Below are 23,693 nucleotides of genomic sequence, written 5' to 3' on the forward strand. Positions count from 1 at the left end.
TGAAGGCACGCAGAAGCTGGGGTCAACGTTAGACATTTTCAGTGGTGTATATTGAAAACCTGTTTGATAGAGCTGCAGTCATTGATCAGGATTCTTTCATTGCAAAACTATTCTGTTTAGCGATAAATATATGACAGTAACTCTCGTCACTCGTGACAAAAATGGGATTTTTTTTCCTCCTGGATCCAGAATCTGTAAAAAAAACAAAAAAAACAAAACAAAACACCTTTCAAGGAACTACTGGAATCACGATGATGGTTTTGGGCCTGTAGAAACACTGGAGTCACCACTCAAATGTGTTTTCCAGCTGTTTTATGATTAAACCCAACGATAAAAGAAAACAAAAGCCAACACTGAAACTCAGTACAAAATACAACTTGACCCAAGTCTGGAGAGAACAGTTTTATATTTGGGTGTTTATATCTGGTAGGTGTCATGCAGGAAACTTGCAAACCTCCAAATGCCCTGTGGTTCACATAAAGATCAGCTCTGCTAGCATTGGTGTCTCAGTTCCCTGTACAACCTCTGATAATTTACAATTTACAAGGTTTCATAAAGAAATGTAAAGCCTGAACCTGGACATTCCAGAGGGTGATGCTACAGGGCAGATGAAGTGTCGTCTTGTTGCATAGCCCTACTTTGAGTCAACAGTCAGCAGCAACTACACAACTCCTTACTGTACCTGTGAATACACAAACAGGTCACCTTGCCTACAAACCCTCACACAATACTGCTCTGAGAGGACGGGGGGGGGGGGGGGGGGTGATCATTTACACTAAACGAGGCAATGGTTTCAGATTCAGTTAGAAATTAGAAAAATGGCACTTTTCCCCACTCAGAGGCCATTTTCTACCAACTGGCAGTATATTTGACAGTGAAAGGCAAATGTTTACCACACACCCTGAACCAAAAGTACAGAAACTTTTTTTTTTTTGACAAGTTCAAAACCCTGGCATGCACTACATTGCTTACTTTGGATCTGTACCTACTACAAGATTCAGTACAAAAGGTCTTTTTTTGTTTTTGTTTTTTTTGCATTCTGTCCATGATACCAGATTCAAACAGTTCCGTTCTGCTCATTTATTTTCCGTCTTGCGTCCTATTCTTCATGTCCATCTGAACCGAAACCAGACTGCTTCTTAATACATCTTGGAAAACGAGGCACTTAGTTTTCAGCCACATAAAGAAAACCGTTGTTCTGGTCCCTATGTGCACTCAAAGAAACACAAAATAAACAAACAACCAAAATCATCTTGTACAATTCCCCAAAATGTGACCATCCGAACCTCATTCAGGTGACAGCTGTCACATGAATGGCTGAGCTCCTGGCCTGGTGGCGTGGCAAAGAGTTTACATGACGTCTATTCTTTTATGAACTGTTCTGGTCAGTGATAATTTGGCTAAACCGGTGATAACCCTTAATCCTGTAATCATTTCTCCATGGAATAAGTTTGGGTAAATGATGAAACTCTGAAAATAAATCCTAAACCAACAGAAAAGCAGCGTGAGCGTCCATGTAGACCAAGAATGAGGCATTCAGACGGGTCTTCAACACAGCTGACAGTGAGATTTTGGCTTTTTGTCTTCTGCTCCAACACCGACGTTACTGGCCAAGGCAAGAGACCTAAGGGTGTTCAAATGTGCTATCGCTTCAGTGCAAGTAAAGGGGTAGAAAAAGTCACCATTGTCTTCTTTCCTTACAGAGTTTTTTTTGCGTTAAAAAAGGAGAGTAAAACTACAGAGCTGGAATGATTCTGATCCCCTTTAACAGCACTCTCACCTGGCGCATCACCTGGACGAGCTGCACTCCCCTCAGCGAACAGGACAGCCTTCCGAGGTGTCTGTCCTGTTAGCACCAGTCCTCGTCCTCCCGCTCCCTGAGACTTCCTGTTCCTCTGCTACTAGACGCAGAGTTGACCCCGAGGGTGAAGTGGTACCCGTTGGGTACCATCTCTGCCCGGCCCTGTGTGGCGGCCGCTGTGACGGGCACAGAAGCAGTTCCATGTGACGCTGACGTTGCAGCTGAGGTGGCGGCCCCCGCGGGGAGTCCCCCTACCTGGCTGCTCACGGCATCCTGGAAATCCTCTGTCTCTTCAAAGAGAGCTTGTTGAGGGGCACCCTGTGGCTGCCGGTTTAAGTGAGGGTCTGAACCGATACGAGTGACGGGGATTGAGGACTCATCAGGGCCACCACGCGAGCGCTCCTGTTCCGAAAGGCCACGGCTGGAACGGCTCTGGTGTCCCATCACCACAGCGCTGCCACCGGGTGGAAGAGGCGAGGAGTTGGCAGTCTTGTAGGCCACAGCGGGACGAGGAGTGAGCGGCGTCTGTGGGAGCTGCCTGCGACCACGGCCAGGCGTGCTGGAGCCAGAGGGAGCAGTCGCGGGGACGCCTTTAACCACAGTGCTACCATGCTGAGGGCACAGGGAGAGGGAGCAGGAAGTCAGAGAGGCAGGGAGAAGAACTAAAAATGCTACAAAATGTGAAAGTTCCCAAATTACTGTCAAAGAACACGTCCACATCTGGATGCACAGTAAACAGGATGACCTGCAGCAAACTGACAAAGGGCAGTGGTAGGAGAGTCATTTTTCATTTTGATGGACACAAACAGAGGGTTTGAAAAGAAAATAGGACTTCACACCCCAACATATGTTGTTGTTGTTGTTGTTGTGTTTTTTTCTGGTTTCCAAAGGCTGAAACTGACCTCACAAGCTAAAAGGTAGTTCTCCATTGTACTCCCTGAGTACACTGTAAAACTGTACCACTGCTGTTGAAGGTAATACTTCACCTGTACTTTTACACCTTTCCAGTCATGAGTACATGTCCTGAGCTCCCCGAGGCCTCCGGTGCAGCACTCTTTTTGGGTGAAGCATTGCTTTAAAGTACAAGCTGCTTCACCTCGGTGGTTAAAAAAGAAACAAAGAAAAACCAAGAATATTTTGTGTGATTGGCAAATTCTTTAATTTTGTAAGATGAACTGGTGTCAGCAAACCGTCTCCTACAGCTAAATGATGTCAATACGGATGCTGAACATCGGAGTGGGTGAGCTTCTAAAATTCGTCACAAACGGCGGCGGTCGGCCTGAACCTTGAAGTCCTATTTTTAGTGGGCACATCGGTCACTGATTCTTTCTGTCTTTTCATTTGATGTCAAACTCCTGCACAGCGAGTGACGCTCAAACATTCAGCTGCAGCAACGAGCAGACAAACACGTTCATGACTGGAGGAGCAGTCGAGGTGGTGCAGCTGAAGGGCCCACATTCAGCCTCACGGCGGCGCTGCTCCATCACCAGAGCATTGGGAGCCATTTTTAATGGGATCAGAGCCATCCGTCTGTGTGTCTCTCATCTCTATGATGTCATCAGAGAAGTCTGTCTGCCTGTCCCTCATCTCTGTGATGTGAATGTAGCCAGTCATGATGTCATTATGACATCACAAAGACCGGCAGTTTGTGTCAGCCATTTAAGAAAACCATCAAAAACGGACTGACAGAAAAACCCTGAACACATCGAAACGCTGCATTCGCAATTTGAAATACAGAGATGGAGGTCCACAGACTGGATTTGGCCGTCAGACTGCAAGATGCTGAGGACAATGCAGCCGTCCTCAATGCCAAAGTAGACCAGCAAAAAAAGGTGATTGAGTGTTTTCGCAGACAAGTGGTCAGACTGACAAAGCAGCTGACGATTGAGAGGTCCAAGAATCGGGTGCAGAGCGAGGCCTTCATGCAGCACCATGATCTTGAGCTGGAGGTCCAGGAGCTGAAGGAACAACTTCAGCACGAGAGGGAGAGAACGGAGAAGGCCCACAAGATGTGTGAAGCCATGACCAGGAATGTGAATGAGTACAAGAAGGAGCTGGTTTACCACAAGGACGTGAATGAGGCTCTCATCCGTTCGGACGACAGCAGGAAGAAGCAGAACCGTGCTCTTCAGCTGGGAGTCCAGCAGCTGAAGCAGCAACTGCAGCACGAGAAGGAGAACATGCACAAGGCCCACAAAATAAGTGAAGCCCTGACCAGAAGCATCGGTGAATACGAGAAGGAGCTGGCTTTCCAAAGGAAAGTGAATGAAGATCTCATCAAGTTGGGTGAGACAGAGAAGATGCTGGAGATGCTGGCAAGGACGTCTGACTATAAAGTCCTCCAAATGCGAGAACGCGCCGCTCAGAGGAGGAGCAACCAACATGACAGGTCCTTCTCAAGACTCACGACCAAGTTCATGGAGCTGAAAGCGGCTTATCGGTCAAATTACGATAAGTTCACCGCTATAATCCAGGAGGAGAGGGAGAAGAGTGCTGTCCTCCAACAGGAGCTGCAGCAGTGCTGGGCCGCCCACCAGGAGCTCCTCCAGGAGTTCACCAGGAAGAGGGAGCTGGTACATGCGGCCGAGGCCATGAGGGCTGAATTGGAGGCCCTCAAACAAAAACAATAACTCAGACGTATGGAGAGATTTTATCCCCGCATACATGAGGCAAAGGACGTATCCTGATCAACACCACGATGCGTCTGACAAAAGGAAAAAGTTCATTTCCCGTTTAAATCCTGATGAGGCACAACAGGCTCCCTCATTGTAAGTTTCCTTGGTTTAAGTTGCTCTCAAAGAGCTGGGCTGCAACTTTAACTGGAAAGTCAAGTCAAGATGGTTTGATTTGGCCTGCACACGTGAAGACAGACAGGAAGGAAGTTAGGGGCCAATCGTGTTGCTGAGCCCCTCCGCCTCCAGTGAGCTGGAGCAGAAACCAAGACATTGTTACCTGAAGACAGGTCAGCTTGGAACTCACTTGTTTGAGGAAACCAGCATCGTGTCCCTCTCCTGGAGACGTGGATCGACTCGGACCGGCTGACTTGGCGTGGCACTGTTCCCTGCTACCGTAACTGTCACAGGAGTAGTAGCGCTGCTTCTCCCCTGCCGAGGAGTGGTGCCGTCTTTCATGAGGCCGGCTGCGGTCCCGCTCCCTCGCTCGCTCTCGGGACAAACCTTCAGCCGAGGGGTCAGTGAAGGAACCTGGGGACAGCAACAAGGAAACAGACAGCCGGTACATGAAGAAGAGCAGGAGATGAGAACATGAAGGAGACGGAAAACGGATTGAGGGGCAGGAGTTCCAGTCCCTTTGCTGCAATTGGAGTTTGTTTAATGCTTGTGATCTTTGACACAGTAAATCAAGTGTTTCATGAAATCACTTTGAAAAGATGGACTGATTGTGAGAATCTGCTGATTAATAAAATACAGATGAAAATGTGATCCATTTTGTTTGTGCATTTTGAAACATGTCGTGCCCCCCCCCCCCCCCCCCCCATGATAAAAGGCAAATGACTCAACTGTGAAGAATAAAGCAAAGCCCTGTGATGGTGGTGGTCGCAATCTTCAACACTGGAATGATTCCAGTGTTGAAGATTGAAACCCAATGACAGACACACAGACACGTAGGCCCATTCATCATCCTGATGGCTCGGCTCTTCCTCCAGAAAGACTTCCTGTCTCTTGCTGTTTCTCTCACTTTAAAGGATGAAGATGCTGCTCGATGTTCGGCTGCCTCACCCAGAAGTAGCCATAAATTTGTGTGTGTGTGTGTGTTGGGGGGGGGGGGGGGTGCGTGGCTGTCTGCTGCGACCTTCTATCTCAGCAATAAAGACCAGCTGCTGCCACCCAGCGTTAACATGAAAAACAAACAGCAGCCTGCCAGCAGCGTTGAGGCTCTCACTGGTCAACTGGCGCGCTCCAAACACGGCTCAGAGACTGTTTACACCTGAAAACATCATCGCGGGTGACACCGGTTCAGAGTTCCGTACCGCACACAACACAAAATCAACCTGCAAAGACCTGCCAGCTACTTTGTCATTGATTCAGCCACAGGTTGCAGACGCCATTTTGAATCTCAGTCTTGTAGACCAGTTTATTTACATAATGAAGACATCACCATTCATCATTATTATATTCATTTGTTTACCAGACATTGTGAAACACTCTTCGTGGTTGGCTCTGTTCTGTGTTTGACCAGGTACAGTCTATGAACGCTGAGCTCAGAGGAAAACAAAGAAAGTGACTGATAAAGTAGAAAATAATCCGAGTGGAGCAGATTTTCCTCTGAGAGCTCTCGCTGCTCTCTGATCAGATGGACAAGCTGCCATGGAGAATGCCTGGTTTGAGCGCAGCAGAAACTCCTTCATCAGCATCACCCCATCAGGGAACTTTAATCGCGTGGAGAATTTCTGAAGCTGGTTGAGGACATCCAGATGATCTGGAGGGAAAGCCTGGCGCCTCGTCTTTGTCACTCCATAAAACATCGTGTCAATCTGGGCGCTGCGCTGTATCAGGAACGGTGTGTTGTACCTACGCTAATATGCTCTCTGATTTAACAGTTTTCCCTCTCTCGCTACTTCATAGTCTTCCTTTTATCAGCAAGAGGAAGAGCACGCTGTGTCTGATGTGACGCGCCTGTAAGAGCCTCTTACGTCACTGTAAGTTCAGCTCGTTAGCCTGCAGGTAAAAATCACTTCCCTGTTCCATGAGTCCATAGATGGTTTGTGTTGATTCACAGGCGCCGCATAAAGAATCTCAATTTTCAGCTGTGACGTGACACAGTAGGACCTGTAAACATGTATTTTTCTATTTCCTCAGGTCTCAAAGTGGGCCACTAGAAAACTGTCTGGGTGACAATCTGTTCATGGAGGCCAATAATATAGTTCCTCTTTATGCAAGTGACCCCCAGATCCAGGCGAGCTGAACTTTAGTCCCACACAAACCTGAGTAGGTGCACAGAACAACCGTGTCACTCACGTCACGCCAGCTGCTTGTCATGCGCTCGGCAGACATGCAGGCCAGCCTCTGATCACCTCCAAGTGAGAGGAGAACATCTCAGTGACTACCAGTTAAGAGCTGACGATTGCTGTTGCAATGATTTTGGTCTAAAAAGTTGTGTCTGGAATGAGAAAACGGATCCGACCTGTTCAGTTCTGGTCTGGGAGTTGGCACACGGCACAGTTCAAACCTCGGGCAGGTTTCTATTCTGTTTCAGCAGCATTTTGTTTTGATGGGGGTTTTTTTTGCCCCCCCCCAGCATTAGGAATAAACTCCCAGAAAACCTGATGTCAACTCTCATCTGTGCTCTCTCTGCAGTTTGCGGTTTCCAAGTTAAATCTGTGACTTTTTACACCGAGTTTCTCATTCACGGCTACACTAGAAATTCTAGAAATACCTCCTGTTTGAAGTATTTTCCAGATTTATTTGTATTTAAAGTTTTTCCATTCCATCTAAATGTGGCTTTTTTCCACGTCAACATGTGTGTGGCACGTTGCAGCAATCCTCAGTGTTTGCAGCAATCTACAGAAATGAATAAGGACGCTTCAGCTTGCCCACGCAATGCTCATGCTGAGGTTTTGTTTTTTTCTCTAACCCAGTGGTTCCCAAACTGTGGTAAACGTACCCCCAGGGGTACGTGAAAAAATGAAGACAAAAACCCAACAAAAACAAAAACATGGTTTGCAAAGAGCCTCATTACATTTTGAAACTGGTGGATGAATAAGTGCCTGTTCACACACTGTCATGCATAGACATGTATGGGCGAACCTCTAGTCCAGTGAATTCATTGCACTGCCAATATAAACACGTTGCCTGCCGCCAAGCTAACCTGCTAACTGGCTAAAAAGGGATAAATGGTCCCTTCCAGAGGGACATCCACTGCTGCTACCAGTCAGCCCACAGTCAAAGGTGCACTTTCCAGCAACAACATCCCCAGTTCTTCTTCACCTTCAACGTCTTCCTTTGACCGGGATGCTAGCGATGCACCTGTGGCCTGTCAAGCTGAGAGCATAGCCACGGACAGCCGTGAGGAGTCGGATGCAGAGCCTCCGGATGCGGAAAAGCATGCAGCGATGAGCAGAGAAACAACCTCAGCATTTTGAAAATGTCCTCTCCAGTCGCGCTTGTTTCCAGAGATTTAAAGAAAACATGTCCTCCTTAATAGTCCCCTCATGAATGTATCGCACATAAACCAGGACATGTGCCAGGCCGGCTACATCTGTCGACTCATCCAGCTGTGGGGCGTAAAATCCACTGGCTCCTACTCGATGTGGTAGCTGTTTTAAAACGTCCTCTGCCAAGCCACTGATGCGCCGAGAAACTGTGTTGTTGGATGAAGGCGTGGCCCGCATAGTTTTGGTGTAAATCTTTGGAAACAAGGGCAACTGGAGAGGACATTTTCAAAATGTTGGACACTTTTGTGACATCAAAAGGACCGGATGGACACAATGTGTTGGCATCTGTACCGATGGCGCACAGGCCATGACCGGGAGACACAGCGGAGTCGTAACACGCGTGCAAGAGGCTGCTCCTGCGGCCACTTGGATTCACAGCAGCATCCACTGAGGGGCACCTGGCTGTCAAGGGAATGCCTGCCAGCCTGAAAAATGTTTTGGACACAACAGTGAAAATGGTGACCTTTGTGAAAGCCAGGCCCCTGAACTGCGCTGGTTATCAAGAGGCAAAGTATTAACGCGTTTCTTTGAACTCAAAGATGACCTCAAGATTTTCTTCAGGGATCCCAACTTTCATTTGTCTGAGCATCTGCACGATGAAGAGTTACTCCCGTGCCTGGGTTATCGGTCCGATATTTTTTTCCTCGCCTGAACGAACTTCATCTTGGACTACAAGGTTTCAGCAACCATATTCCACGTGCGAGATGAAGTTGAAGCCATGATAAAAAAGTTGAACCTCTGGTTAAACTGGACGGAGAACAACACAGAGGTCTTTCCCACGCTGCATGAAGTTTTGTGCGCAAATGAACTCTGCCCGACAGACAGCATGAAACAGGAGGTAACTGCGCCCCTCGGTGAGCTGGCTGCACCGCCGCGCAGGCACTGCCTCGAATCAGACAGCTCAGACTGTTGGATACGTCATCCGTTTACAGATGTGCCTGCTTCCTCATCAACATCTGACAAGTATGAAAACAAAATACAGTGCGAGACTTTGTGTGGAGACAGATTTAAGACTCAGACTTTCTCGAATTCAGCCAGATATTGCAGCCTTACGCGCATCCTCTCGTGCACACCCTTGTCCCTTAACCCTTACAGACAGGTTATTTGTGTGTGCGGGAGTAGGGGGTGCATGGCTGGAGGTCAGGTGTCTGACGGGGTACGTGGCTGTGAAAAAGTTTGGGAACCCCTGCTCCAACCGAATGACTGCCATTCTATCAGATGAGAACAATTACGGATTGCTACATAACATAGTAGCTGATTTCATTCTCTCACCGACGGTGCTGGACGGCTGCAATGATGCAGCTCTATCCAGAGACTTCTGCTTTTTGTCTTTGTCCTTGTCCCTGCGTCGATGGCAGCGGTGGTGGTGGTGATGGTGGTGGGCTCTGTCCTGGCCCTGGACATGCCCTGGCGCTGCGGAGGACTGGGCCAGGCCAGGCCGTTCCAGATTATATTCCCTCAACCCAACCTCCTGGTGGTGCTGTGGCGTCAGTGAGGATGCGGAGCGTCTAATAGGACTGAGATCAACTATTGGCTGAGAGAGAAACAAACACAGACACGAGTGAGGAGATAGCGGACTAGAGGCTTGTGGGTGGGTGGTAGTTGGACCCAAACCACTTGTACTGGATCACAAAAATAATCACAACACACAAAAGACGCAGTGCAAGGCAACCTTTTGTGTCACGCCGTTCTTCTCCAGGCACAGATGTTCGAGAGGTTCGAGAAGAATTAACGTGAAACTGAACTTCAATACTTACAGTTACAGATCTGTAAGCTGAACAAAGAAGAGGCGGGGTGATGGCACACTTGGACAGGCAGCTTTTCAATTAAGTTAGAAGTGTTGATTTCATTAAAAAAAAAAAAGAATGGCCAATCAACACGTTTTATTCAAAGGAATACTGCACATAAACCCAGCGTTTTAAGTACCAGTCAGCACTCTGATCCCGCAGCACAGAGCCGCATATCAAGGCTGTGGACGGCGTAGGAAGGGATCTTAATGTCAGTTCCTCATCCGTCAAACCCATCATTGGCAGACAGTTGTAATACTGACACAAGATAAAAAGAGGCTTAGAGATTAGTCTGAGATTTTGATCCGAAAAACAGCTGCATTAAAGCATTTGTCCACAGGTGGCAGCACTGAGTCTACCACCACCACCACCGGATACTGTTCATCCACACCAGCAAGGTTTCATTTAAAACGGTTTCGAGATGAATACAATCACCGTCCGCACAAGCTCGGAATCAGAATACACCCGAAAACCAATGGTGTATCCCATGAACGTTCATGAGAGATGGGCGGGGGCAGGTCGGTGTGAACGAGAAGCGGCATCTCTCTGTGGTCAGTTGCAGAGGATACCTTAGAGAGAGAAAAAAAAAATCACACCAGGGATTTCTTTGCTTGGACAGTCAGTTGAGAGGGTCCAGTCATTACCCTCTCAGTTTGGTTGTCGGAAAGCAAATACACTGACATATTCAACCTCTCCTGGGAGCTGTATCTACTGGACAACCGTAGCAACGCAAAGAAAGAGCACGCGCTGAAGGGCCGATTTTTCAAAGTCAAACAGTGTGGCGGTGTTTGAATGCGATCTGGACGTTGGCGATGACTGGTCTGATTTGTTAAAAGAGTGAGTCAAAGTAGGGGTGGCAATCTGCAATGCCTTTTGCTGGTTATCCCCGTTAAACGAACCTCTGACACTCAATGCTGAGGTCAGCTTTTTCCTTCATGGAGAAGAGTCATGCGATGATGTCACTGACCACATGATAGTGTTCAGGGGTCTGTGGTTTTACACCTCCACAGCGTCCGCACAACAAAGCAACCCTCCATTTGCCAATTTCCACACACCGGGTGAGTTTTAAAAGGTCTGTGTGTTTAGCCTTCGGGTGAATGTAGTTCAAGTTGAGCTTTTTAAACCTCATCAGTGTGGATGTAGCCTCACGGTCTCCAGCCAATCAGAGAGGGTCATGCACCTTCTTGTTTGGACAAACTTGAACTTTTTCCTTAAGTGACAAAAAAACTGGGCTGCCTGATACTCAAAACTTTAAACCTGCCTTAAGTGATTTTTCGCAGCGCCTGAAGACGGCAGACATCTTGTAAACACCGACAAACTGACACATTTGTACAGCTGATGGAGGTGATGGAGCAATGGTTTTCCACACAAACGTCCTGCAGATACAGAGCAAATGATCAGTCATCACGGAGAATCGACTGAACCAGGTCCGGCTGCTTTTCCTCAGGAGAAATTCTCCGAGCAACTGGAGTTTACAGCGTAGATGATAGTGGAGATGATTGTCATGTTGGTCTCCGCCCATTCCACCACACCGTGGGGGCTTTAGTCATAAAAAGTCAGGCGATTATTCAACGTGCGCTCCGTGTGACCTCTTTTGCATTCAAATACATACCAGTACATTGATTTTAACAGATTTAAAATCATACGAATACATTTTAATAAAAGAATGTGACAAATGGCAGCGTACGATGTCTCTGGGTGTGGCCTGTCGTGAATCGCTGATGTAAATGCGTCTCTCTCTCTCTCTCTCTGTGGCCTTTTCCTGGTTTTTTCCTGTCCAGTCCTTGCACGCTGCACATCAGTGAGTTCCCACGACTGAAAAGGACCCCTCACGTCTGCTTGATTTGGTATTTCTAGCTGTCCCACGGTCCAGGTTGTCTTCTCACCTGACAACGAGTCGCATCTGTTTAGGATTTAAGCCTACAGGCTAAAGGCTGCAGCTTTGCTGAGCTGAGTTTGTGTTTTGTTTTGTTTTGAAAGAGATTTTTTGAGTCTTTTTTTTTTTTTTTTACTTTTTCAGTTGTGACATAGGGTAACATTGATGTTGGGACACTCCTCTTACATGCTCTTTTCAATGTGCGCCAGCCTTTTTTCGGTTCTTGTTTTCTGTTGCATTTGTTCCTTTTAAGCTCTCTCTAGAAAGCAGTCGGTAAGGCGCTGCATAAATCTGTTATTACTGCAGCACGTTCGCAATTTATGATGCAATTTAAAAGCTCTGGCTCATTAACGCCACTCTTACAGAATTCCTTCAGCCCCAACAGGCAACTGCACGCCCAGCACAAAGCAGCTTCGCCTCAGCAAGCGAACAAAGCGGAGCATTTAGTAGCTGAAGCGCCAGATATTTCCCTCGGGTGGAGACCAAATACAGACTGAATGATGATGTCGCTCTGTAACTGCTGGACGTACGATAAGCAGCTGTTTGTTAAGAGATTCATTATGTCAGTGTCGTGCTCACAACTTGCTTCCGCTGCCCAAAACTCAGTTAACACAGGCTGGAGTACAAGTGGAGTATTCCTTTAAATCCTTGGACCAACTGTTTGAGGTCACTGACACTCACCCCGCCTTGTATCTTATCTTACAGACAAGTACAGCTACGGGGGAAGGAACTGACGAGATAGAGAACCAGACAAGCACACGTCACCGTGTCACTAGCGACGGCATAGGTGAGTCTAATGTTTGTCTTGAATAGATTTTAGTTTCCAAATCACAGAATCTTTCGAGATTATGAGACTGACATCAAATGTGTTGTGTTTCAATTCATTGTATGCCGAATACATTTTGATGAGATGTTCTAACGGGCAGATTATGGGTGTCTGTGCCGCTCCTCTTGTTCCTATCTCACAGTGTAGCCTGTGGCTACATCTAAGGACAACGATATCACAACACTGAAAAAAAAAAAAATCATATTATCAAGTCATTTTATCTAGTATGCAGTCTTAAAACCACACATTTTCAGATAAATGGAGAAATATCCCTGACAGACAATCGTCACATGGCGGCCATATTACTCTTGGTGGGAAGTGCTGAATGACATCATACATCGTCGGGCATTTAGCAAACTCAATTATCAGCATCACTTCCCAGTTACCTAGCAACTATACGATATAACATAAATCTGTATATATTGATAGGAAAACTGGAAGAGACAACAGGTGATACTTTGAAGGCAAGACAACATTTTTGATAGCCCATGTGCTACCTTCAGCCAACAGCTAGCGTTAGCGTCGTACCATTTCCTTGCAAACGTTGCAGGTTTTTTTGGTCATCTGACATACAGTAGGAAAGGAGTATGTTACCATTGTGTGACAGACTCACCGGAACGGCACATCTGTGTAATACGTGCAACACAAAAGCGTATTCCACGCACTTTGGTGTCGAGTGTTCTGCGCCATAAAAAAGGCTCCCTTTCTGCGTCCCTGGACCAAGAACACTTGTGCATACATGTGTGAGGGTGTACTCATAAACACAGAAATACATGTGAGTGTATATCACTCAAAAATGTTCCATTGACTGCAACATCACAATGCAAATTATTCCTTTCTTTTCCTATCTTACAACACCAATGGCAACGTTAGCTAGGCAGTAGAAGAACGCTCATCTGTCAAATACTTTGCCGTAGCTTGAATTCCTCCAGGATCATGCTAACATTTTCCAATGACTTGTCAAAGGGGGAAGCATTGAAGTTCTAATCATTTGCCAGATGCCCTACATTTATAAGAGTTGCAGCCTGGGATACGACCTTAGTCGAGGGTTCTGGGCTCCCACTCAAGGGAACATGGCCACCGTGTGAATACGGTCTGTCGCATTAACAGATTGAACCAAATGACCACGAGCTAGAGCATTCACCCCGTGGGGCAGTGGGAGGGTCATCAAGTTCTCCAGTTTCCTTTTGTTTTGCATTGCGGAAGAATATGATTTTAAGACTGAACGTTACATCAAATGACAGAAAAGGTTTTTGTTGTGTAGATGAAAGAAAATAGTTATTTCAAAGCAGGAAAGCAGCAGCACTGTCCCTGCCTTGTTTCACAGTCACACAGTCACAAAGAGTCACCCTACCCACAACATTACTACAAGTCACACCCGCGCACACACACACACACACACACACACACACACACACACACACAGAGCAGTACTGCACACTGCCCTAGTTAGATAGAGGCATATGAGCAGGACAGACATAACCTGGATACACACAAATACTTCAAAGGATGAAATGTGAGGTCGTTTGGTGGAGAATGTAAATGTGTGTGTTGCACGTCTATCAGTAAATTCATGGAATGACCAGTGTAAAGTTTATATACTGTATGTAGGAGGGTCATTTTCTCCATGTTAGCGGGAGGGTGTGAACGCTGCACTGAAATGTCAGAAGCACACAGACGCAAACACAAACATGAGAGGAGGAGAAGAAGAAGAAGAAGAGGAAGGAAAGGAGGGAGAGGACGAGAGGAAGAGAGAGGAGAGGAAGAAAAGGAGGTGGCACAACAGGTGGTACATACTGCCAGGTGGGTCCCGGGGGCGTGGCGAGGGTGGCTCCGCTATCAGACAGCACACACAAGAGGGAGGTGGGCAAAACATTAGCAGTGTGCATCGAAATCAGGAGAAAGCGAGGACAGAAGAGGGGAGCAGAGACTCAACATGGTATGGAATATTCTTTATTTTTCTATTATCAACAAATTCCTAGAATAGTCCAAAGTCATCAATGTTTGATCTTACTAACAAGATCCGTGTGGAATGCTTTTGGTCTCTGTGCCCTGGAGCTCTATTCTTACTTGAACATTTTAAAAACGCAGTCATGAACCACATTCTTGCGTTGCGTGATGTGTTATAGTGCGCAGATGTAAACGGTTAAGGGCTCCACACACTGCTGAGCCCCTTCAACAGCAGGCCGCCACATTGCTGGTTTTGGTCTGTCCACAGATTTTGTTGACAAAAAGGCAAAATACAGGATAATCCCAGCCTTCTCCTTTAATAGTGGAAGAGAGAGAGAGAGCGAGAGAGAGAGGCAAAATGCAACATAAACAGAAGGAAAGCACACGTTAAGTGATGGGACAGAGAGCTGGGCAACAGACAGAGACAAAAACCCACAGATGGACCAAAGCTGAACAGACGAGATCAGACAGGTGAGGACAGAAATGGACGGAACAAAATCATCTTGACATTGACCAGACAAGAGCTGCTACCAGAACTCATAAAATGACATTTTGAAGAAAGCAAAGAGTTTCAAAACGGATGATAATATGAGAAATGTATAAGAATAAAAGGATTCAAGTTACTGACATTTAAAACTCTTGTAAATCACAACCTGTTGAGGTCCATGAGAATATCGTATGAAAGGTCGATGATGAACGATGTTAAGTTTTATAACGGCTAATAATGACATTTCAAATTACTTCAACTTTATGTCGCATATCGTGCGTCGAAGATCAGAATTTTACACTGATGCGACTTCTATTTCTACGACTGACAAGATAAGGAGCACCAATGACATCGTTAGAATAAACCAATTAAATATCAGGAACTGTAGACTTTACAAACACTGTGGGAGCACCATTTTGGTAACACCTGATCATCGCTTCTTCTCCATAAAATTAGTAACTGATTCTCACTTCCTCCACTGACTGTTTCAAAGTGTTCCCAACCCCGAACTCCTCCTGATGAGCAGGCTGGTGTCTTGTATCTCAGCCTCCACCATCAGTGTGTGTGTGTGAGTGTGTGTGTGTGTGTGAGAGTGAGGCAACATTTAAAGCCCTCTGAGTACTGCTTAGGTAGAAAAGCGCAGTGTAAAAATCTCTTCATTTACCAGTTACTTGCCTGTGGTCTGTCTGGTCATGGTCTGATGGAAAGGAAGTGATGGAGGAGAATCCATAAACCAAAAGACAATGAGATTTTTTTTTTTTTTAAACACCAAATATTTGTTGATTTCAGAAAATCAGCACTGTGGCAAACTAAAGTTTGTGAGACTTACATCTTTTGTCCCTAAATTTTTAACTAATATAAATGAACTCCTCTTTTATGATTTTTGAAGCAGAAAAGCAATTGTTAGAAGCACAACATTAACGTACACCAGGACGCATGAAGTAACGGAACCAGTTTAGGGTTTCCTCGGGTTTTGGATGTTAATTTCTCACAGATCTGCGACTATTTGAGTTTGTAAGTAAGCATCCCACTGCGGAGCTCTCAGCCTGGTGGAGGTTAGCTACTGTTGCAGAGTGAGTCAGCAGCAGCTGAAGCCAGCAACACTACAAGAAACTCTGAAGCTCTCACTCTGTTCACTCGTCACCCAGCTGGACCTCAAACTGAGGGTCTCTCAACGTTAGCATCGGCTGTTTTTTACATGAGGGGAGAGCCTAATTTGCTACATGCGAATTAAAAGGCGCTAGCTAGGTTCGAGTACTCACAAAGTACATAAACAGAAATGCAAAGTCGACAATATGTGTTTCAGGGGTTTTATCAAACCTTTTTCATTGTTTGTAACTCCTACCATAGCCTATGCTCGGCCAGGTGACCTGCTCTTCACGCCCTACAGTGTGACTGTAGGAGGATGGGCTCAACCGTGTCTCTGGAGAGCGGACGTTTAAATCACCACTGACTGTGCAACATGAGGTTCAGGCTTGTCAGGCGCACCTTTCACATGCACATTCAGTTCATCAATATCCCAAAGTTTGCCTTCTTTTACGAAACTACAGAAAAGCGGTCAGATTTTCTCAGAATGTTGAGATTGCAACATTGGAGGACTGCAATTCTGTGAGCTGATGGCTGTTTCCAAAAACCCATGACCACTCAGCCACCTGTCAGGCTTTCTCAGCCTCCATCAAGACCTCTCTATTTCTCAGACCTCAGGTGTCCACAGTGTCTGCATTGTCAAAACTGATATCACAAGACAGAAAACCACTGCCAACAGAAATGAAGCAACTGAGGACTAGAATGAGGCGTCAGAAGCACTGAGGAGCTTACATAGTACTCAGCATTCAGTCGAGGCAGAGAAGCGGCTCTGCAGTGACCTTCCAGGCCAGGATATCCCTCCGTGTCTGAGGCATTTTCAACCTGCCTCATCTCAACCAGTTCCTGGAAGAACAAGACAAAGAAGTGTGTGTGTGTGTGTGTGTGGGGGGGGGGGGGGGGTGACAGAAGCACAGAGGTCAGATCCACCTCATAGAGAATGAGAACACAAACTGAGTTTCTGTGTGTGTACCTGAGGTCTGGTGGAATATGGCACGTCCTCTGACAGGCCTCTCTGCAGTTTCCTCCTGCCTTTGAGCCTCAGTGCTGCCTGAGAAACATCTCCAGACTGGGAATGTTTGATGGCACTCCTCTGGTGCAGCCTAGTTTAGGAAGATAGTAGGATCAGAAAAACTGAGGAATGACCACTGGGAGAGACAGCCAAGACCAGAGTGATGATGCTACCAGAACTGTGGGAGGAGAACTTGGATGAAACCCTGAGAAGGCGCCTCTGATGCCCGTCCAGGTTTTCATCATCTCCTACCTGGGCCGCTGCAACTCCCCCTCGTTCTTTACCTCTGTATATTTGCTGTCTGACCACATGGACCACATGTGTCTACACACAAAAACGATGCTCAAACCTTCCCCCACACACTAACTGTTCTTCATGAGGGAGGAACGTGAGGAACACACCTCAGACCAAGTGTGCATTTGTTCTTCCACAGAGCAAATCCAGCCTGATACGGGCGAGTGGAAACGAAGTCAGGCAACACAAAATCTAAAACAGCTTTACTTCAGATTATCATTATCATCCCACACCCGTATAAAACCTTCCTGTCACAAACACCACTGTCATCTATTGAGTGTTGCAAATATTTTATTCATCCATCCATCCATTTTCTATCCTGCTTATCCATTAAGGGGGGGGGGGTGGAGCCTATCCCAGCTGACATTGGGTGAGAGGTGGGCTTCACCCTGGACGGGTCACCAGTCCATCACAGGGCCATCAGGAGCAATTAGGGGCTCAGCATCTCGCTCATGGACACTTGGACATGGTCACCGGGGGACGTGAGGATGGAACCAGCGACCCTTCGGTTACCGGACGGACACTCTTACCTCTGAGCCACGCCGCCCCATATTCTATTCAACCTGCTATGACTATTGTTGTTTTCTAACTGTTGTAGGTGCTCTAAATAGCCGCAGCTGAGTGCGCTGGCTGTGCAAGGATGGCTTGTAGGAGAACGACTCCTGGCCCAAGCCTTCAGAGTAACTGTGACTTTCTGACTCCGACTCTTGAGCCACTTCAGGACTCCAGGCGCTGTTCTCATTCAGCTGTGGAGAATCAGACCCAAAGAAAGCATTTAATTCATGTTCTAGGTTTGTTTAAAGTTACACATTCGGTGAAATGATGCTTCTTTGTCTCATAACGTCTGGTCCAAACAGCGCGTCTGTGCACAAATAATGGAGCCTTTAGAGTAGATTATGAGTAGAATTCAGGCTGAGGTTATGTGTATGCAAGGCTCTATGATATCAGAGGGAGCTTTATGAATCTGTCTGCTGCAGCCTCTCGGGGTTTCCTACCACCACTGGACCGTGGCTGCAGCCTGCACCCAGTTCAAGCTTCTGCCCCGAGCTTCTAGTGCAAGCAAAAGAACTGCCTACTGTTGTCCAGGCCACGTTCACACAGCCTCCACTCAGACAAGAACATTGTGCTCGGCTGTCTCTGGATGATTGGCTGCTCCGTCTCTCTGAGGACCTTGTAAGCACTCATCTGTGTCAAGGCTCTTTTCTTTTCAGGCCCCACAGTGGTGGAAGAAAGTCCCCACTGAATGTAGGACAGAAGAGTCACTTCCCATCTTCTGCAACAGGCTGGAAACCTGCGTGACTCCAACTCAACATCCTAACCAGTGCGCTCGTGCCGTCGTGATTAGCGTAGTAATATTGCAGTTTGAGTTCACCAACATCTCCAGTTATTTTGTCAAAGTATTAGGTTTGTACTGTACAGACCAGGAGAGACAGTCACTCACATTGTGTCCCTGTTAACTGAGGTGGTGGAGGTTCCAGAGGTGGTGTGTGGAGCCCCTGGCTTAGCGTCAGGCTCAGGATGTGATGGCAGGGGCTGCTTGGGGCTGGTTACCAGGGTCTCTACCTCCTGTATGTGAGTGAGGGGAAGCACGGGACGGAACAATGCCCCCAGTTTACTCTGCAAGACAAATGACCCACAATAGGTAGAATTTTAGAACCACCCCCTTTGTAGTAAAATGGCAAGTAAGTGCACATGTACAAGATGAATCCAGTATTCAGCCTCCTTTTGTGCTCATGAAGGAAATCCATCTAGCAATTTGAGAGCATCAAGAAAATCCACCAAAGTGAGATAATTCAAAATATCTTCAGGATTTCAGCAACTACAATAACCCTGCTACTCGAGAAACCGGTCCTAATTTAGGGCTACAAGAGCATTCCTTTTTTTTATTTCGGTCTCGTAATTTAGCTAAAATCAGACGCTAAAAGAGAACAATCAATCAGAAGATTCTAAAATAAGACGTGTGTCCCTGTCTTCTACAGTATAATCACTAATGGAGTCATTTTACACGTTTAGCAATCTGGATTTGATATGAAATCCAATTGTTGCAGTCACGCGCTCCAGGTAGAGGAAATTTTCCTGCCCAGAGCCCCAATGAACTCTCATTTATTTGATAGGGACAGACTGACAGGCTGAGATCAGCTGCACGATGTTGCAAATGATGACGTGGCATCAATGGGATGATAAATAATTATAATAATCCAACGTAAATTACCCTGAACACATAAACCCTACAGTCAGAAGCATCACTGAGAGGGTGGCGTAAACAAGCACTCTAGTGCACACACACACGCATACTAAGATTCATCCACACACACACATTTGCTGCTGAATGCACCAGGATTTGGGAAGTGTCTTAGATGGACTTGACGTTTGCAACAGATCTCAGGTGATCTGGTAGCAAATTCCAGGACTTTGCCGCTCTCACACAAGAAGGACAAAAGATGCTCGTTCAAATCTTGGCGGCTGCTCTTCTGTTGCTCTGTAGCCTCTGATTGTGTCTGGAGGAAAGCCTACCTGAGGTCCTCCTGAAGGGTGCTGCTGCTGCTGGAGTCTCTTGGCTCGATTCTGCTTATAGTAGTCAAAGATCATTAGAGCCGCGTAGACTTTCCCCACAGTCAGCTCGTTGTCTGCAGCACAGAGGACAAGAGCCAGTTTCTCTCTGACGGCACTAGATGGCGCCATATGTGCAACAACAAGTGAGTGTTGGCATTAATTAAGCTGCACTGACTGGTTGAGAGACGGGAAAAGGACGACAATGCCAATGAAACCTTACTTCTTGTTAAAATGTATTGGTAATAATTTAATTTAATGATAATTTTGAATCAAGTAGTTGCCTCTTTTCAAATGGTTGGGTGTCAGAAAAACATGAGAGGAAAAGATTTGACTTTTATGAGCTCAATGACAACAAAATCTAAGATGAGATTCAGTTCATGACAAACGGATGTGGAAAATTCTTGGGGCAGGTTAAGTGAGGTGGAAGGGGGTCCGACCACAAAGCAGATTTTTCAACTGTTAAAAAGGGCAATCGAGAAGGAACTCTCTGCTGAACGGGGGCTTACATTTATGTGGCGTCACCAGCAGGTCGACCGTCTTCTGCGACAAGTTGGGCCATACTCTGTTTATCTCTCTCTTCAGGTCAACATCACACAAATGCTGCGCCAGGACCCCTGGGGATGGGCCCACCCAGAGTTCATGACAAATCAGCTCCAGAGAAATCATCATCTTTGAAATAATGAGGCTCATTCAGACAGCAAGGATTTCAGGAATTTAGTCTCTCACCAGAAGCCAGTTTGATTTCCAGGGCTGTGCGAATCAGGGCCATGAGTGTGGAGGTGAAATGAACGGTATTGTCGTCTGCGATGGGCATGTTCATCTTCACCAGTCGCTGAAAGGAAAAGAGGAGGGGCCGTGAACCAGGAACCAGACAGTTCAGAGAGGGCGGGAGCGACGGTCTGTACTATGTTTATAAAAATACATGTCGTGCAAATTTGAGGGTTGATTGAATATCGATTCTCTAATTTTTTGACGAAATACAATTCGATATTTTCAAATTATTTGGTGCAAAACAAATAAATTACAGAGAAAAACAGCACATTTGAAAAGCTTGAATGCGAGAATGTTTGCTATTCTTGCTTCATAACGGATGGATTTATCAAGCTGGAATATTGTGGATTATGTGTTGTTTGTGTTGGAGGGAGACTCTAAGACCGGAGCTGCCAGCAGTCAACAGGTGCATGCGGGCAGCTCTGTTCTGTTTATGGATGCTGCTCTTTCTGTGAGACCACTGTAAATCTACTGGAGGCGTAGCTCACATCTGCTAAAAGCTAAAATATGATTAGCTTGTGATGCTGAGCACTTAGAGCTCTCTCAACATGCCCTGCTCTCACTGCTGCTGCAGCACAGCCTTCACTCGGAGAACAGTGACTTAAATGAGGGAGGGGTCGCTGGTGGACGCACACCTTAGGAGACAAAAGACAAAACAAAAAAGAAGAAGAAGAAGAAGAAGAAGAAGAAGAAACAGAGACTCAAATGTGTGCATTTGAATGGTTCTTTCTGGTCTGGCTACTCCAGTTGTTCATTTTTGAGCAATGGAGATGGAAAAGAAAGACAATTGCCCAAAAAAAACCCAAAACATTTATAATAAGAATATAAATAATTTAAAAAAACTGCTTGAATGTGTCAACAAGAAGTTTACTCTAGGATATCTAATTAATTCTAGTTGTAGGAAATCAGTGTTCTGTATGATTAGGTGGACATCAAACAAGGAAATGCAGTGCAGAGTTTTAAGTCTGGGGTCAACGGGGGTCTGTGAGTCCTGGGTCTGAGATGAGAGTCAGAATGACTGAGATCTGTCAGACATCACAGTTAGAGATCAGTCAGAGAGGTTCTGTGATGTCACACGACTTATGGCCCCGCCCCTCAACAGGAACAAAAGATTATCTGGTTCCCGCATGTCCAATGTGCTGCCCTTTTCTGTTTTATATCACCATGATTTGTTTTTGTTTTGGACTGCTCGTCAAAGGTAATTTACATTTATTCTGATTTTCTTAAATCCAGAAGTCCTCCTGTAGTTTAGAGACTGAATAATAGAGAGCACTTCACTTGAATCCCTATGTACCAATGTACTGTTCCGTCTAGAAATACAACCTAGATGTGTACAAGAACCACTACTCGCACCGGTAGAACATGCTCAGCATTAATCCTTAGCTTTCCTCGGGCACACATGCAGGTTCATACACTGTATTTACGGTGAGGCTGGGAGGGCGGGTCCATATTTTGGAAACAGAACCTCCAACATCCTCTACCAAACATTCGAGGAAAAGCAAAGAATGCGATTGCTGATGGCTCCTGTTTTCTTCAAGCCAAGACAAATAAGAACAGAGATGAGGGAAATGGAGGTGGAATCACAGGGAGCGTGATGACACCGACGGAGAGATGGAGGAAAGGGAGGCAGGGAGCAGGAGTGCTGCAGGAGGGCTGTGACTGGAAAGCATCTCTGCTTGGAAAGTCTCGCATCTTGTTTTTGTTTTTGTTTTTTGTCTCTGAGGACATGAGCAACAATAAATGGGGACATAAAGCAGGGGCGTGCAGATGAAGCCTTTCAGACGCACATAAGTATACACAGAAGTTACAGAAGGGAGAGTAAAAACAAAAAATCCCTGTAGAAGGGGGAACGAAAGATCATGAGAAAGAGAGAGACAGAGAGAGAAACTCAGCCTAAAGACAGAATATAGAAGCGGGAAAATAAGGACAGGGTAGAAAACGCCAGCCATACTATCAAGTACACGACTGCTGTCTGTGTCTTTCACAGCCGAGTCACAAGAACAAGAGTTCTATTTGGAGATGTGACCACGTCACACTCAGACATTTTTAACACGGGCACGGCCACTTTTCAACATAATTCATCCAGACAGCTGTGCAAGCACTGGAACCACTCACACTGAATCTAGTATGCTAGGAGGTACGTCAGCAGCTGGTGCAGGGACTACCTGAGGACTCGGCAGCATGCATGCAGAGGGTCCATGGGACACAAGTGTGCTGCAAAAATATGCAGTATATCCACATAGACAAACAAAGTATCCTATATTGTGCAATCAAATACTGGCCACTAGAGGGCAAAACACCTCCAACGTAATTTCACAGCAGTCTTAGCTCACATCCAGACGTCATCATCTTTCATTGGGAGTTGGTTTCTCCTGACATATCTAAGTTCAATATCCAGCCATAACTCTAACCTTCCTTATGTGATCTCTGCTCTTTGCCTGCCTGTCAGCAGGAAAAGGTAGAAACTATAAAGCTGACTTCAGGGCCAGTTACTTGGAGGCGTGCGCTCTTCAAATTCTTCCAGTTTTATCACTGGTTTTGGTATCCAGACGCCCCATTTGTGCCTTCATCATTCCCCGCATGCCACCGAGCTTCAACCACAGAGCACGACTGATCCAGAGAAATCTACAGTTACGCTACCGCTAGAACAAAACTAACATGGCCTCAATGTCAATGCTACTGTGGCCATGAAAGGAGGACCGATGATGTCCCTGCTGAGATGGCCTGACGACGGAAAGGTGGAGAAACGTACACGATACAACCCTTACTAGTAGCATTGTAAAAAAAAAACAACAAAAAAAAGTCAAGTTAATTTTTTGGGGCCAATATTCCAACAAGAAGCATTTTGTCTTGATCCCAAAAATGCCCACAATCAGAGTTGGAGAAGAGTTTGGGTCTAAAACCCCAAATCTAAATCCGCTCTGCTCTTCTTTGCTGGATGTCTGTGCAAATGTCGGAACTCTTGGCGTTTGTTGCAAAACAAGAACGATCAAACAAAGAAATAAAAGATGACGGAAAATACGACCTGGGTTGACTGATACACGAATCCTCAGGAACAAGACAAAGTCCCACAGTGGCACC

General features: G+C 46.2%; 1 protein-coding gene across 2 annotated transcripts in view; it reads right to left on the reverse strand.

Annotated features, from left to right (window-relative positions):
• Nucleotides 1–389: 389 nt before the first annotated feature.
• cacna1bb (calcium channel, voltage-dependent, N type, alpha 1B subunit, b) overlaps nucleotides 390–23,693 on the reverse strand; it is a 180,405-nt gene continuing 157,101 nt past the window's right edge. For both annotated transcript variants that reach the window (XM_086186888.1, XM_086186887.1), the window contains 10 exons: nucleotides 20,568–20,673; nucleotides 20,348–20,455; nucleotides 19,803–19,915; nucleotides 18,730–18,905; nucleotides 16,956–17,085; nucleotides 16,718–16,828; nucleotides 14,260–14,298; nucleotides 9,246–9,507; nucleotides 4,781–5,004; nucleotides 390–2,413 (listed from right to left, as the gene is read on the reverse strand). In XM_086186888.1, coding sequence (XP_086043014.1) covers nucleotides 1,850–2,413; nucleotides 4,781–5,004; nucleotides 9,246–9,507; nucleotides 14,260–14,298; nucleotides 16,718–16,828; nucleotides 16,956–17,085; nucleotides 18,730–18,905; nucleotides 19,803–19,915; nucleotides 20,348–20,455; nucleotides 20,568–20,673 — 1,833 coding nt within the window. In that variant the 3' untranslated portion in view covers nucleotides 390–1,849. The remainder of the gene's footprint in view (nucleotides 2,414–4,780; nucleotides 5,005–9,245; nucleotides 9,508–14,259; nucleotides 14,299–16,717; nucleotides 16,829–16,955; nucleotides 17,086–18,729; nucleotides 18,906–19,802; nucleotides 19,916–20,347; nucleotides 20,456–20,567; nucleotides 20,674–23,693) is intronic.

The sequence above is a fragment of the Aulostomus chinensis genome, chromosome 19 (genome assembly GCF_037954235.1).
Source record: "Aulostomus chinensis isolate RoL2024-O1b breed Wild chromosome 19, RoL_Achi_v1.0, whole genome shotgun sequence".
Classification (NCBI taxonomy): domain Eukaryota; kingdom Metazoa; phylum Chordata; class Actinopteri; order Syngnathiformes; family Aulostomidae; genus Aulostomus; species Aulostomus chinensis.